Source organism: Pterocles gutturalis, unplaced genomic scaffold (genome assembly GCF_000699245.1).
Source record: "Pterocles gutturalis isolate BGI_N339 unplaced genomic scaffold, ASM69924v1 scaffold9218, whole genome shotgun sequence".
Classification (NCBI taxonomy): domain Eukaryota; kingdom Metazoa; phylum Chordata; class Aves; order Pterocliformes; family Pteroclidae; genus Pterocles; species Pterocles gutturalis.
The window spans coordinates 33,913-48,295 of record NW_010118012.1 but is presented as its reverse complement, the minus strand read 5'-3'; the positions used below and the strand labels follow the sequence as shown (position 1 = coordinate 48,295).

General features: G+C 40.5%; 1 protein-coding gene across 1 annotated transcript in view; it reads left to right on the top strand.

The window, feature by feature from the left end:
• MSRA (methionine sulfoxide reductase A) overlaps positions 1-14,002 on the top strand; it is a gene marked incomplete at both ends in the record, with an annotated part of 20,262 nt that extends 6,260 nt beyond the window's left edge. Inside the window, 3 exons of the mRNA XM_010076040.1 lie at positions 10,844-10,950; positions 11,909-11,930; positions 13,898-14,002. Of these exons, the coding sequence (XP_010074342.1) occupies positions 10,844-10,950; positions 11,909-11,930; positions 13,898-14,002 (234 nt within the window). The remainder of the gene's footprint in view (positions 1-10,843; positions 10,951-11,908; positions 11,931-13,897) is intronic.
• Positions 14,003-14,383: the final 381 nt, after the last annotated feature.

Below are 14,383 nucleotides of genomic sequence, written 5' to 3'. Positions count from 1 at the left end.
CCTGCTCTTTTTGGTGATGTATCAATGGTGGGACAACGGTCCCATCAGCAACCAGTTTAGTGATCCCATGCCCATAATCACCTCATAAATACCTGCAGTCTGTACTTTCTGTGATGTAGCGAAGATAGTCTTTGCCAGCGATGCTTAACCAGCATTTGAAAATGCAACTCATAAATACCTGCAGTCTGTACTTTCTGCAAAGTAGCAAAGATAGTCTTTGCCAGTGATGCTTAACCAGCATTTGAAAATGCAGCTTCATTTCTTTCATGAACTGAAATGCCTAATGTTGTGTTGTTCCCATTCTTTGTCCTTTCTCTAGAACTAAATATGCATTTAAAATAAATACATATTAGGCTGCTCTGTCCCCCCAGGAATTTTAACTGTTATGACCTAATTTGCATAGTAGACTCTTTTTATCCGTATAAATTAGAACAGACTTTTTCTGACCTATATTTCGAGTTTAGGAGATGTTGTTTTTCTATATCACAGTGAGAAGCTGAGATTTGACTCTGCATCTTTTTTAATGAAGGGGATTATTAGCCCGTGCAGTGGCTGCTGAGATGGCTGAATAGTTTGCATCATGAAGTGAGTGGTGCTGAATCAATTCTGGCTCGAGGGCAAAAGTCCTTCTGAGCTCTGATTTCTTCTTACCTTTAAACTACTTCTAGCCTATTTATTTTATATCTGATGATGATGTTTTAACCAGTTCTTCAGAACTACTAGTAGTTTATCTTTCAGTATTGCTCCCGTCAGTAATAAAATGGTTCCTTGAAGATGAGAAAAGCCATGGCAATTTGTGCCATTGGAGATGACACTGTGACTCGTATGCTGTGGGAGATATGAACCCACCATTCACCTGAAGGGAGGCCAGATTTAGACCTGATCTAAGGAAGAATTTTTTTATGATGAGAGTGGTGAAACACTGGAACAGGTTCCCCAGAGAGGTGGTAGATGCCCCATCCCTGGAGGTGTCCAAGGCCAGGCTGGATGAGGCTTTGGGCAACCTGGGCTGGTGGGAGGTGTCCCTGTCCATGGCAGGGGGTGGAACCCGATGGTCTTGAAGGTCCCTTCCAACCCAAACCATTCTGTGATTCCTTTTGTTCATAATGCCTGTATCTGGTAAGAAGACCTTTGGAAATTTTTTTATTCTATTACAGTCTTCCTCAGGATCATTTCTGGGTTATCTTGTAATTATAGCAGAGCTGTGTTTGTAAATGAGGAGAGGAAGAGGAAGGGAACAGGGAGGGAAGCGTCATTTTAATTCAGACTTGTTGACTTCTGAAGGAAAAACTGGACTTCTCAATGCTTCTGACTGTCTTCAGCAGCTTGCAAATATCCATGAAGTCAATGGGTATGCGGTGTGAATAACAGCATCTAGATTTTCATGTACATTTATAGAATTAGAAAGGGGCAACCTTAGAAGATGTTTTTCTGCAGAGGGCTGTGATGGACTGTTCCTAATCTGTTTACAAGCAAAGCAATAGACAAAGTCAAAACAAAGTAATACCAAACATTCTTTTCTTCTTCAAATAACCCACTAGTGATTTTACTGTACTTGGGTCTAGAAATCTGAGGCACTGAAGCATGGCATCATTAATCATAGTTTATGGTGATTATTAGTAGGCTTTTAATCTTTGTTTTCATGTATAATTAGGTACAAGAGGTCAAAGCTGATTCTCTTCTAAACAACAATATTTTCAGTGAATGGCTGTTTTTCTTTGCCTGCAATTTTCTCTCGCATATTTATAAGACCACACTTGTCCGGGTTTTGAGAAAGCAGCGTCCCATGAGTCTGTCTGTCTGCGGATAAAAGCAAATGACAACACTGTTATTTTTATTATCACTAATTATTTTTATTACTATTGCAATAAAGTGATGGATCATAGTAGGTTTAGATTCCTAGTGCTAACACGACTAACTTTAGGCAAGACACTAGTGTGCAACAGGTAAATGAAGAGAAAGGAGAAGGCACATAGAGAAGACAACAGCAAATTTGTGTAGTTCCATAGCTAAGCTCTATGTAGTACCTGATCTGAATTGTTTTATTTCTTAATTAATTTTCTCATGTTATGGTTTCAACTCTAGCTAGTAGGAAAGCACCACAACAGCCGCTCGCTCACCCTCCCAGGGATGGGGAAAGAATGAAAGGGATAACAGGAAAAAAAACTTGTGGGTTGAGATAGGAACTATTTAATAACTAAGCTACAATGAAACTGACAATAATAATAATAATAATGTTAATAGTAATAGTATTATCTACAAATATACAGATGAGTGATACACAGTGACACTGCTCACCACCTGATGACCAACACTCAACGCGTTCCTGGCTAATGGTCCCGGAGCAGGGAGAGTCCTGAAACCACAATCCTGGCAAAGGAGATAAGAGCCCGAGTGTCCAAGGGACTGAGAGCTGACTGAGGGAGGGAGACAACCCCTGAGAGAGGGGCGACCCAGGAAGAGATGTTCCAGAGAGAGAGAGAGAGCACTTCCAGAAGGATCCTCACCTCTATACTGGGCATGCCACGGGATAGACCATGGGCCAGTTTGGGTCTCAATCCTAAACCCAAGGTCAAATCCTGGGCTGGTCACTGGGGCTGTGCTCCCTCCCAGCTCCTCCTGCCCCTGCAGACACGGGCACAGCAGAGAAGCTGGAAAGTCCTTGACTGTCCTGGCAGCAGCTCTGCCCATCAGTGTGTGATCAGCTTCTCCTCAGCACAAACCCAAACACAGCCTCACACCAGCTGCTGGGAAGAGAGTGAACTCTGTCCCAGCTGAAACCGGGACAACTCACATGATCAGTAGCTGTCCAGCTTTTTGTAAGCATCACAACACAGCTAGTCCATGAAGAAAAGAGGCAATGAGGCCCCACTTCAGATGCCCAAACAGAGATGTCTTTTGCCATGTCAGATCCTCTTGCGCATTCTTCCTGTCTTCCAGTTGTGCTTTAGAAAATACGGGGCTACCTTGTGCCCTGTGGCATGTCCTCCAGTCTCTTCCAGACATCTCTGCTCTATGCATTTATTTAGTTTTGAACTCTATCAAGATCTTCGGTCAGATTTGTCCGACCAACATATACACATCAGATGGGATGAAGACTGAGATAAAGCGACCTAAATTCAGATGTTTCTGTAGGCACGGAGGGTGTCAGCTCCCTTGATTGTCAGTAGGGATCTAGACAACACAGTTGAGTTGCCCCAATTTAGGCTCTAATGTTTGGTCAGCTTTCGGTTGCCTAAACCTGGAAATGAGCGTTTTATTGACTGTCATCAGCAAGGTCATTTACACCAGCACTGGAAATCTTAAGGAAGGAAGTATTTTGTAATGTCTTTGTCCTTGGAGATATTCAAAACTGGACTGGACAACCCGCTCTTGCTGACACTATTTTGAGAAGGGGTGTTGGACTAGAGACCTCCACAAGTCCCCTCCAACCTCAACAAATCTGTGATTTTGTTTTGGCTTCAAAGCAACATCAGAAAACCTGTAATCTGGTGGTTTGATGAAGGTTAAAGACCAGACATTTTCGCAGCTGACGTAAATTATTAAAAACATTGCTGGAGGCATGATGTTCTCTGTATAAGTCAGAATTTATAAGGAAAGCTCGTATTTACTGTCTTGAATATATCAGGAAGATCAAAACTACAGTTTCCTCCTTGACACTGAAAACCATATATTTTGGAAGCTTTGTAAACTTCTTGGTCTATTGACATTATAAAAGTTTTCCCTAGTATGTACAAACTCATTAATGTGTTGTAACCTTCTGAAGATGCTCTTTTATGTTTCACTTATCCTTCCTGCACCCCAGCGCCTTGAAAATCATCAAGAACTCTCAATCCTCAGCACTGTAACTAACTTCTGTTCTATTAACATTTTTCTACTTTAATCATATGCTATAAAGAGTTTTACTTTCCCTTGGCAACTTTTAAGCTGTATAGATGTAATCATTACAGTGAGTGATGACATCAAGCCAGGGTGACATGGTGCAATTGATTTTTACTAAATAATTATATGATGAGCTGGAAGAAGGAGTTTTATTAGTCTTAACTCAGCAAGGATTGATTGGGGAAAAGAAAATGACCAATCAGTATATCAGGTTTCTGCGGGTATAAGAAAATAAGTGACAGCTGCAGAAAAGTCTATAAATCACAGCAAAAATTATGATAAAAATAAGAGCTATGAACTGCCCTTTAAAATTTCACTGGGTGGCACAGAAGAGTCTAACAGGCCTTAGTCATTTATCTCCATTATGCTTGGGATCCTCTGAGAACAGCAAGGTTGACGAATGATGCCATTACATTTTTTTATTATTTTTAAATGGAGAAAAGATAAGGAGTGTTGTATAAGTATTGCTTTCAAGACGTTAGAGGGTTGAGTCTTCAAAAGAAATCCTTGATTTAGCCAATAAAATAAATAAAGTATATTTTTCCTTTAGCCTTCTGTAGGTAATATATTAAACAATCACTGTTTTGAAACAGATCTGCTTGTTTGCAGTTTATAAAGCAAAAAAAAAAAATATGTACAGTATTGGGAAATATGTGCTTTTATTTATGCTGTGGATACTCCTATTTATTATTGACCTCAAGATACTCTGGAGTTAGACAGGAAGGACAGTGACTGGTCTATGATGCATCTCTAGAGGAACCCAAACTGTAGCGTAATAGCTGAATAATTCCTTTAAACGGGCAACTCTTTGCCCCAGCCAAGGAGACGCTGTAGTTTTGACAAGGTAGAGAACCTGTGAAGGAAAAAGCACTGACCAGCTGAGTAGGAGCAAGGATGATTTCGTGTATTCTTGCCATTGAAATCAGCGGAGAGCTAGGATTTACTACTTTGGTGCCAGAGAATATGGGAGAGACCAAAACTAAGTCATTCCTACCTAGGTGCATCAGATGATATCCAAGTGTTGGTAAGACGCCTTTTTGGAACCATTTCTTTGACTGATATCTACATTTTGGCAAATAATGGTTTTTCCAGTGTCAGTGTGTTTGTATTGCACGGCAATCTCATCCTTTTCCAGGATGTGGGAGAGCATCCCAGCTCCCTGTTCTTTCCATCTACCATCCTGTGGCTGCAAATTTCTGTTTCATATAAGTCAGAGCAAGTGCTCAGCTCCTGAGGGCATTTTCTGATTAATTGGTGTTCTGGTCTCTACTGGCACAGTGAAGAAATTTTATGTTCTCCAGAGTGGTCCAGGCTTAGAACCGCTGAGGTGCTTTGGTTAGCCAAAGTGAAATTCCTAAATATGATCCACGGCCAAGATCTAAACACATTTGGAGCTCCAGATGCCCTCATCCTCACTGGTTGTCTAGAGATGAGAGCTTACAAGGACTGGCCAGTGCTCACCAGGCTTTGGACTTACACTCTTTGGCACCACACAGCTGCTGGATCCAAAAAACAAAACAAAACAAAACAAAAAAAAAAGCCAAAAACCAGAAGTGTTTTTCTCTCTTGCCAGAGAGGTGCAAATTCTATGCTTTTCTATCAGTTCTCAAATCAGCCCAGGTTGCCCAAAGCCTCATCCAGCCTGGCCTTGAACCCCTCCGGGGACACTGGGTATCCCTTGAAACCCTGCCTGGTTATCTCTAGTTACAGAGATTCTGGCCAGCACTGGGAACGAGTCCTCTGGGTGTGCTTTGTGACAGCGTGGAGCAGGTCTAATGCTCGAAGGAAGATGATGTTCTGCTTTCAGGGCTCTGGAAGCTTTTCCTCAAGCTACCTCTTGGAGAGAAACGGGCTTGAGATCACTCAAAGCATATCTACTGGTCATTCCAGCGGCAGAGGAGGCTTTTTCTGTCTTATTTCCTTCTATCATTGCCAAATTTCTGCAAGAGTTGGTGAAGATCTTTCTTCCTGTCAGAGAACTCATTCCTCAGTGTTAATACATTTTGTATCTCTAGGAAACAATCTGGTTATCATCTCAGCACAGAATGGAAAGCATGTTCAGATCCTGCTGACAGATCTCCTCATATATTGTATTCTTGAGTAAAAGAAATATCTCCCGGCTTTACCCTAAATTCTATCCCTAAATTGGCAGATTGCACGGAGAGTGACTTGCAGAAGAACAATTGTAGGGAATCAGCATTTCCCTGCCTAGAAGATCCAGCTGCTCTGAAGATGTGCAGCTGATGCTCTGTGGGAATTCTTCATTCTTCCAGTAGTGAAGATTTAGACACACCTGATTCACTGGTTTGATTTGGAATTAAAGCAAAATCATATGCATCTCTTAAAAACAGAGTTTGGCACAGGTGAAAAAATAACTTTCTTCTTCTCAAGTGCAAATGTCTTATTTGGATAAAATTCTTTGTAGAGAATTTTATAGGAAATCTAATCCTGAAATGCATACATTAGTGATAATAAATATTGCTTTTACCCATCCAATCCATGCAATGTCAAGAGATTTCTTCATTTTTCTATGAAAATGTAACAAAAATATTGTACATTCAAAGCACTTCTAAATCTCAGTGTTTTTATAGTGTCTGATTACAGTTTTCAATAGATACTGGTTCTGAATGGTGATTAACAAATATTTTAATGGCCTCTTTAGTTACCTGGGACCTTGTAGGTAAGGTGAATGACTTGAAGCCTGTGGAGATTATTTGTGGTTTTAGTTATATTATTATAAACTTAGAACAAATTTCTTGACTTCAGTGGAACCACTTTGGTGCACGGAAGATCAGAGGCTGGTTCATTGTCTCAGCAGAAAACTCTTTCAGAGTTGATGTGCATCCAATAGCACCAATGTTGACAATCCCTTGTGATCATGGCTTTTGATTTAGCATTGCACGATGTCTTCCAATACATTTACCATCTTTATTAAATTAATTGTTTATATTTTCACATTCTCATCTGAAGCCTAATGTGTGTAACTGTTGTGTTATGTTAACAGAGAGGGGCAGAAAGCCATGACAAACAAAATAAGAAAGACATTTCAGAAATGGAAGGAGAGTTAACTGCAGATGACATTGTGGAATTTTTAGATAGCCAAGCAGAGATCATTTTTGATTTAGTAGTCTTTATTTCGGACAAAGACAAGATTGTTGAGCTCAATCATCCTACCGCAGTTGTTAAGTAAATTGAATTTCTTGCCTTGTTTGCTACTCATTGAGTTAGTGAATCTCAACAAGTGAGACTTGAAAGATCAGAGATGGACCCTTGAGAAGTAAGTTTGTACATGTGAGGTACCTTAGAAATAACAACAGCAACAGTGGCAATTGATTACGTCTGTACATGTGGAATTTATTTTTGTTTTGTGATCTTGTAGTCTTTGTGGCTTAGATAATGTATTAGCTACTTATTGCAGGAGATTTATGTACAAATTAGTTTAAGTAACAAGTGAAAATAAATGACATTTTAGCTTAGATGATTGATCCCATTAAAGTTACACTTTGGGGTAATACAATACCGATTCAGTCTTCTTCGTAGCTTGTGGATGGGTTAACAGAGCAAGCCAATGCTTGAGTTCTAGGAGGGGTGGCTATTACCGCACAGTCTGGCCTCCTCCTCGCCTTTAGAATTTCATCACTGACCTTGTACAGCTCTTTGAGCTTTGGTATATCTTTGGGGAAAATGTGTATCCTTGACGTGAAGCCCTCAGGAAAGGGATGTGGCTTTAGGTGCCTTGTTCCAGTGAGAAATGCTTCACTATTTGAATGTTGCCTTATTTCCCATCTGGATTTTGTATACTTTGGCTTGCAATTGCTCTGCCTAGTTAAGCATCTTTGGCAAGACTAAAGAACCTTATTTCTTGGGTTATTTCTCTATATATGTGTTTGTAAATCAGAGTCAGTTCTCCTCCTGACCTTCTTTTCATTAAATTAATTAAGCTGACCGCTTCCTTATTAGCATGTAGGGGTGGCATGTGCATATATTAAATAATTTTGTTTATGTTCTCGCTCAGAGCACCATGCAAATGAGTTCATGCTAAACTCATACTCCTGAAATACATGCTAGAAACTGGCATACTACGTAGTGATCCTCCATTTATAGAGATTTTTGTAATCTACTCCCTAGTTGGTTGTTAAGTAGTTTGTTAAGCAATAAATAGATTTGTAGAATGCTAATGCTTAAGCTTGAACATCAAGCAGCATTAACATATCCTGGCAAAACTAATGCTTTACTGGCCTGGATTCGTTTTATGCCTAAACTATTCAGTAGCACTGGCTCTGCAAGAGCTCCTTACCACCTTAAAATAGCTTGCAAAGAAATGAGCAAAATATTCTCTGCCTTGCAGAACACACTACCAAGTATTGATAAAGAGTGTAGCTGTTGTTTTATGTGTAGTAATGTAATATTTTAGCAGTTAAAAAGTAACCCAAATCATCAGAAAACTCCATTTTTCCAAATCATATTCACTCATGTGTACTGTTGGTCACTGAACAGACTTTTTGACCAAAGGCATCTTTGAAAACATTTCTGCATCTTTTAGTTCATAAATATTTCAGCCAGATCTCATTTGTTGCTTGTACTGTTCTTTAAACCATTTTTCTGTTTCTTTGGAAAGTATAAGAAGGATAAAAGTTATAACATTTTAATGAGTAGTATTATGTTGATGCCATCTTTTCCCCCGGTGTTACAGACTCTTTCTCTGCCCTCTGCCCTTTGCTAGGGGGGTATCAAGACCTACATGTCTTTTTTTTCCATTTCATCTCCAGAGTCCTGAGAGCCTTCAAAGAGGCTTCTGTAGTCTAGTGGCAGTCAAAAGACAAATCCTGATGATTTCCAGTTTCTCTTGGGTTGCAGTCACTCCAAATTTTTCACGCACCCATCTTCACAGAAAACACCAGACAAACAGAAAATGTATTTTATTACAGCAAAGCAAAAAGTTCTGTTCTAGAAGGCAAAACTGGGGGGAACAAGGTGTCCTGGTGTGGGCTGGGATGGAGTTAACCTTGTTCCCAGCAGCTGGTGTGAGGCTGTGTTTGGGTTTGTGCTGAGCAGAAGCTGATCACACACTGATGGGCAGAGCTGCTGCCAGGACAGTCAAGGACTTTCCAGCTTCTCTGCTGTGCCCGTGTCTGCAGGGGCAGGAGGAGCTGGGAGGGAGCACAGCCCCAGTGACCAGCCCAGGATTCGTCCTTAGGTTTAGGATTGAGACCCAAATTGTCCAGTGATTTATTCCATACCATGCCCGGCATGGCCAGTATATAGGTAAGGATCTGTCTGGATGTCCTCTCTCTCTCTCTCTCTCTCTGGGTCATCTTGGTCTCTCAGTCTGCTCTCGGTCTCTCAGACACTTAGGCTCTTATCTCCTTTTCTGGGATTGCAGTTTTGGGACTCTCCCTGCTCTGGGATCATTATCCGGGAATGGGCTGAGCCTTGGTCATCGGGTGGTGAGCAGTGTCACTGTGTGTCACTCATTTGTATAGTTATATATGTGATTATATTACAGCTATCATTATTATTAGTATTATTATTATTTTCAGTTTTATTGTAGTTTAGTTATTAAATTGTTCTTATCTCAACCCCTGAGTCTCTCTTCCCTTTATCCCTTTAATTCTCTTCTTGACTCCTGGAAGGAGGGAGGGTGAGCGAGTGGCTTCGTGGCATTTGCTGCCTGCAGGGTTTAAAACCACTACAAAAAGTTACAAAAGAAAGAAACTGCAAAACTGCAATTACAGTTGCAAAACTGCACATCCAGATCATTCTTAATGCTAAAGCTCTGCTCTGAGGCTGTTGTTTAACTTTATGGAACGATCCACAGCAAAGCTGGCTTGCGGTATGGCTGCCTGGGGCAGTGGGAACGGATAGTGATGGGAGGCAGCAATGTTCTTGGCCAGCGTGGCTGCCTGGGACTGTGTAATGCCAAACCGTATCTGGGCGGGTCACCTAAGGGGACAGTAATCTTCCCTCTGCTTTGGCCCATTATTTTATAGTTTCATAGGTAGAATCCATCTTGTATTTTGTAAATTTGTACATGAGCAACTTCATACAACCAGGCTTTTGAAGGGATTACATATATCAACAGCAAATGGGCTAATCCTTGTGCTAAAATTGTTCATTTATGGTATCATTTTGAGGAGTTACTGAGCATGTATAGCTATAGTTTTATTTTCGTAATGTTATATATAAACAGTATTACATATATATCTTTGTTTTGTACTTCTCCCAAATTCAAAAAAACTTGTGAAAGAGTTGCTGTTCCTAAGCATTACTCACTCTATAACAGTACTAACACAGCCAGACTTTCTGCAAACCTTCTCCTTAGTGTATTTATCAATGGGAGTCCTCTTTGGAGCTCAGATTTAAGGGCTTCATAGGACTCATTCCTTCTCTCCATAACTAGTGCTGGTGATGGTAGGAGTTGATAATGTCAGAGTTAATTCAGCAATACGTGCATACTAGTCTTTTAGCAAATTCATTGCTTTGTGAATAGGGGAGAACAGCTGGTTATCTCCAAGTGTATTTTGAACCTTTCTTCCATTAAGATATACTTCTCCAGCAGAAGAAAATTTTTAAAAACTTGGTAAAATCAACTTTTCTTGGTAGCCTTTTGCATCGTTCAAAAATAAATATTTTAAGAGCACCTTGATTACAGTAACTGCAGCTTGATTATTTAAGGTTTTACGTCTCTCTTTGACTACGGTGTGATTTACCAAAATGTAAAATGCTCACATTGCTTTTGCAAGTTATTTAAAAGGAGATATCAGAGTTGAATCTCTTTAGGAGCATTTAACCAAAGAAAGATTTGGACTTCCGAAAACTACTTACTGAGCACGCACATAAGAGACCATGCTAATCCAGGTGTATGGAACGTCCTAAATTTAGGTCTGTTGGATTTATGCCTTCAGCCCAGTCGGGTAGGGCGGCTGATCCTCATGGTGTGCTGTGTTTTCTCGCTCCCCAGGAATGCGACAAGGTAATGACTTTGGCACACAGTATCGCTCGGCCATCTACACGTTTTCTCAGGAACAGATGGAAGCTGCCTTGAGATCTAAGGAAGAATATCAAAAGGTAAGGTTGGGCAGGGCGTGGAATTGCTGTACGCGTGAGCGGAGATCAAAGACGTCACCAGTTAACACAACATGACTTCTTGTGCTGTGCGTTGTGTCCGTGTTGCTATTGGAGCTCCCCATTCCAGTGAGGAGCTCATATTTGCTTTAAATTCCAAATTTGCATCTTATTTGCTTTAAATTCCAAATTTTGTGAAATGTTTTTTTTGTGTGTGTGAGTCATTTTATAACTATGCAGAAAGAAAAATAGTTACTTTTGTAGAGATAGTTTTAATCTCATCTAGAGACTTCTTTATGTGAGTGCACCAGAGCAAAAGTCTGTGATCTGAAAGCTTTTCGAGCACATTTGGATGCCATCCTCTGAAGGATGTAGCCAAAATCTCAGACCTAGGAATTTCTTGAACACTGTCAGAAAGTCCTGATCAATATTTGAGCTTGGTAACTCAGGATCACCCACCTGCTGCTTGTAAAATGCTTCTATCGAGCCATTCCATAAATGTCTTTGATTAAATGTGACAGCCTGGGACTTGGTAAGACTGTTTGTTTTGACACCAGGATTTGTGTGAGGGAAGATCGACCGTTTCTCTTTCTATGCACATTTTTCAGCGAAGATGGATTCTGTCTCTTCCCTGCCACACAAGCTGTTATTTAACTAAAGGCAGAGGGATTAGTGTCCTGTAGTGGTGCTGCATTGTAATTGCTGTCTGATCTGCCCAGTGGCCGTGTCAATGCAAGATCCAGATTCTACAGCAGAGATATATACATTCTTATATGAAATAAACTACTCACCTACATCATCAGGGCAATAGACAGAGTCATTATTAACTAGTGCTAAAAGAATATTTTTAAATTGGCTTTCATGCATTCACGTATATAATGGCTTCACTAAAGTGTTATGTTGAAGAATCAGGTTTTTTGGTGAATATCTAACGTTAAAGGTTTTTACCTGTGTTTTGAAGAGTGAGGATATACCAGTCAGAGGTACGTACCAAGGTTTGAAAAGGAAGTGCACGTGCTGGGGTCACGTGTGGCCGTTTGGGTTTCACGAAGCTGTGCGTGAGGTTGGTGGGTGAGCTGTGTGCACTCGCAGGGCTGGGTTGGACGTGCAGCTGGCGTTACTGTGCCTGCTAAGAGATGCTCTGAACTGCAAGTAACCAATTTTCAAGCCGTTCCTAGCAGTGTGATAACTCTGCATGTAAATTAAGTGTTCAATGACATATATATTTTCTCGTGAGTAGCTGAACACATGGGGACAAGTCAGTCTTGCAGGTGTTTGTCTTTGTTAGGAGAGTGGTTTCTGATGGTTCAATATTCACATTTGTCATGTTCTTCCTTTCTACTCATTGTTTACTTTAGATCCATCGCTTTTCCAAATTGTTTTTGATCGTTTTTCTTAGCATCTGCTGACCAGTATCACACTGTAAATCTTCCAGCTTTCAGTTTGCTTTCCCAACTCTACTATTCTCTGCTGTAATTTGTCATTAAATTAACACTGACTTGAAAGCAAAATTACAATGTAGGAGATGGCAATATGATATTACAGACATTTCCATCATCAAATAGATTTTCTTAATGGCACCATTTAAAATTTACCTACTTTGAAGTCTATCACCATTTGAGAGGTGTGTATAATTAGTGCATTTCTATAATTAGGCAGAACTCTGTAAGTGATCACATGGAGAGTTTGGATTTGCACTGAAGGGGGGGAAGGAAGGGACTGTGTTGCCAGCTAAGGAAACATGACAAATATGTGCTGGAATTCCTAGAGGATATTCAGTTTCTAGGTGTTATCGACAACAATATCTGCAATATTGTCTACTGTGGTGTTGCAGCAGCAGTAGAAGGGTTGTATGGGAAACATACTGAGCAAGCAATATGTTCAGGAATCCCTTTTCATATTAAATGTTTTGCATTACATTACATTATTTTAATGTAACACAAGCGCTTCCCTTATTATTGCAGTAAATTAAAATAAATACCAAGCTCTTCTGGCAGTGATATATGCACCTGATAATGACAGATAAAAACATATGGGGATGGCAGAACACTTGATTTTTCCATGATAAGCAGTGGTGCATACACCAAATGGAGGGAGGACTAACAGATATCAGCAGTATAGCAACTGCAGTGCGTATGAGTGACTCGACAGGTTTGTGGCACGGCGAATGAGTAAAAGCAAAGGTACTTTATTTGCTTGCTGGCTGAATAATTGAGCACGCACTCTTAGGTGTCTTTTTGAGCTGAGGACTTGGAAGAGAGTTAAGAATGTCCTCCAAACAGAAAATTGTGTGTTTGCTAGATGGCTTTTTTTTTTTTTTTTTCATAAAGTCAGATGTGAATGTTAACTTAAAGGAAATATTTTTGTTTGCTGAGGATAGAAACCATCCAACCCCATAGTTTATAGAATGAATTCCTGCCTCTAAGACAGGCTAGGCTGAAGTCCTAGCTGCTGCCTAGAGGTCAGATACCCATGTTCAACTCATTTAGCAAGAAGTATGGGATGAGAGGAGCAGATCTACAGAACAAAATAGTTTGTACTGAGGACCCAGAGCACACTATGTTTTTTTCAAGAGGGTTTGCTTTGCAGGAGCTGGAGCTTGGTCCCGTGAACCACGTGCCACCAGCAGATGGAAGTCAATGGTGCATTTCTGCATTAGCTCCAGCAAAAGGAACGGGGTTCATTCATCCCAAGCCCACTCTGTGAGGTGAACCAAAGCGTGATACAATGATCAGGAGATTTGTTACAAAAGCACATTTCTGCTCCAAACTGGAACGCTAATGTGGCTTTAGGGTAGGGCTATGCTTGAGTGGAGAAATACTGTAGGTGAGTGCATCACGTTCCTAGCTCCTACCAGCCTCCAGGTGAGAATTGTGTTGTGCGTCGAGCCCAAGCATCCTGCAGGGTTACATCTATTTTAAGTTATGAAACTTGTTGCTGATTCATGCAGCTGTTTTACCAGCTGAGAAGTGGCGATACAGCGATGAATATGCATGGAGCCGTGCGTCTTTAGCTGCTGATGGAACTGAATGCGTGCAGTCAGAGTCAGCTAGTGGTAATGTATATTATAATACAATTGTGCTGCCAGTAAATTGTAACACAATATAAATGTAATCAGAAAAACATAAAATGAGGGCCAGGGCTTGGTGAAAGTACTGTGAATGAGCTGTTCCATGAGTTTTGCCTGAAGCTGAAGTTTTTTAATACAGTTGAACCTGGGGTTACTCAATTTTCAAGGCAGTTGCTAGGCTGGATTTGGTTTTCAAATGAATTATCCAGGCAAGAGTCCAAATAGTGAAATCAGGGTGGGAAGATGTTTGTATTTATTGGGTTTTTTTCTGAATCAGAGGCCTGCCTTTGTTTTGTCAAGTGCTAACTCTGGGTTTTCAGGCTCCAAGAAGGTACCGAGGTCCCTCAACTCCGTGTTTGGCTGATA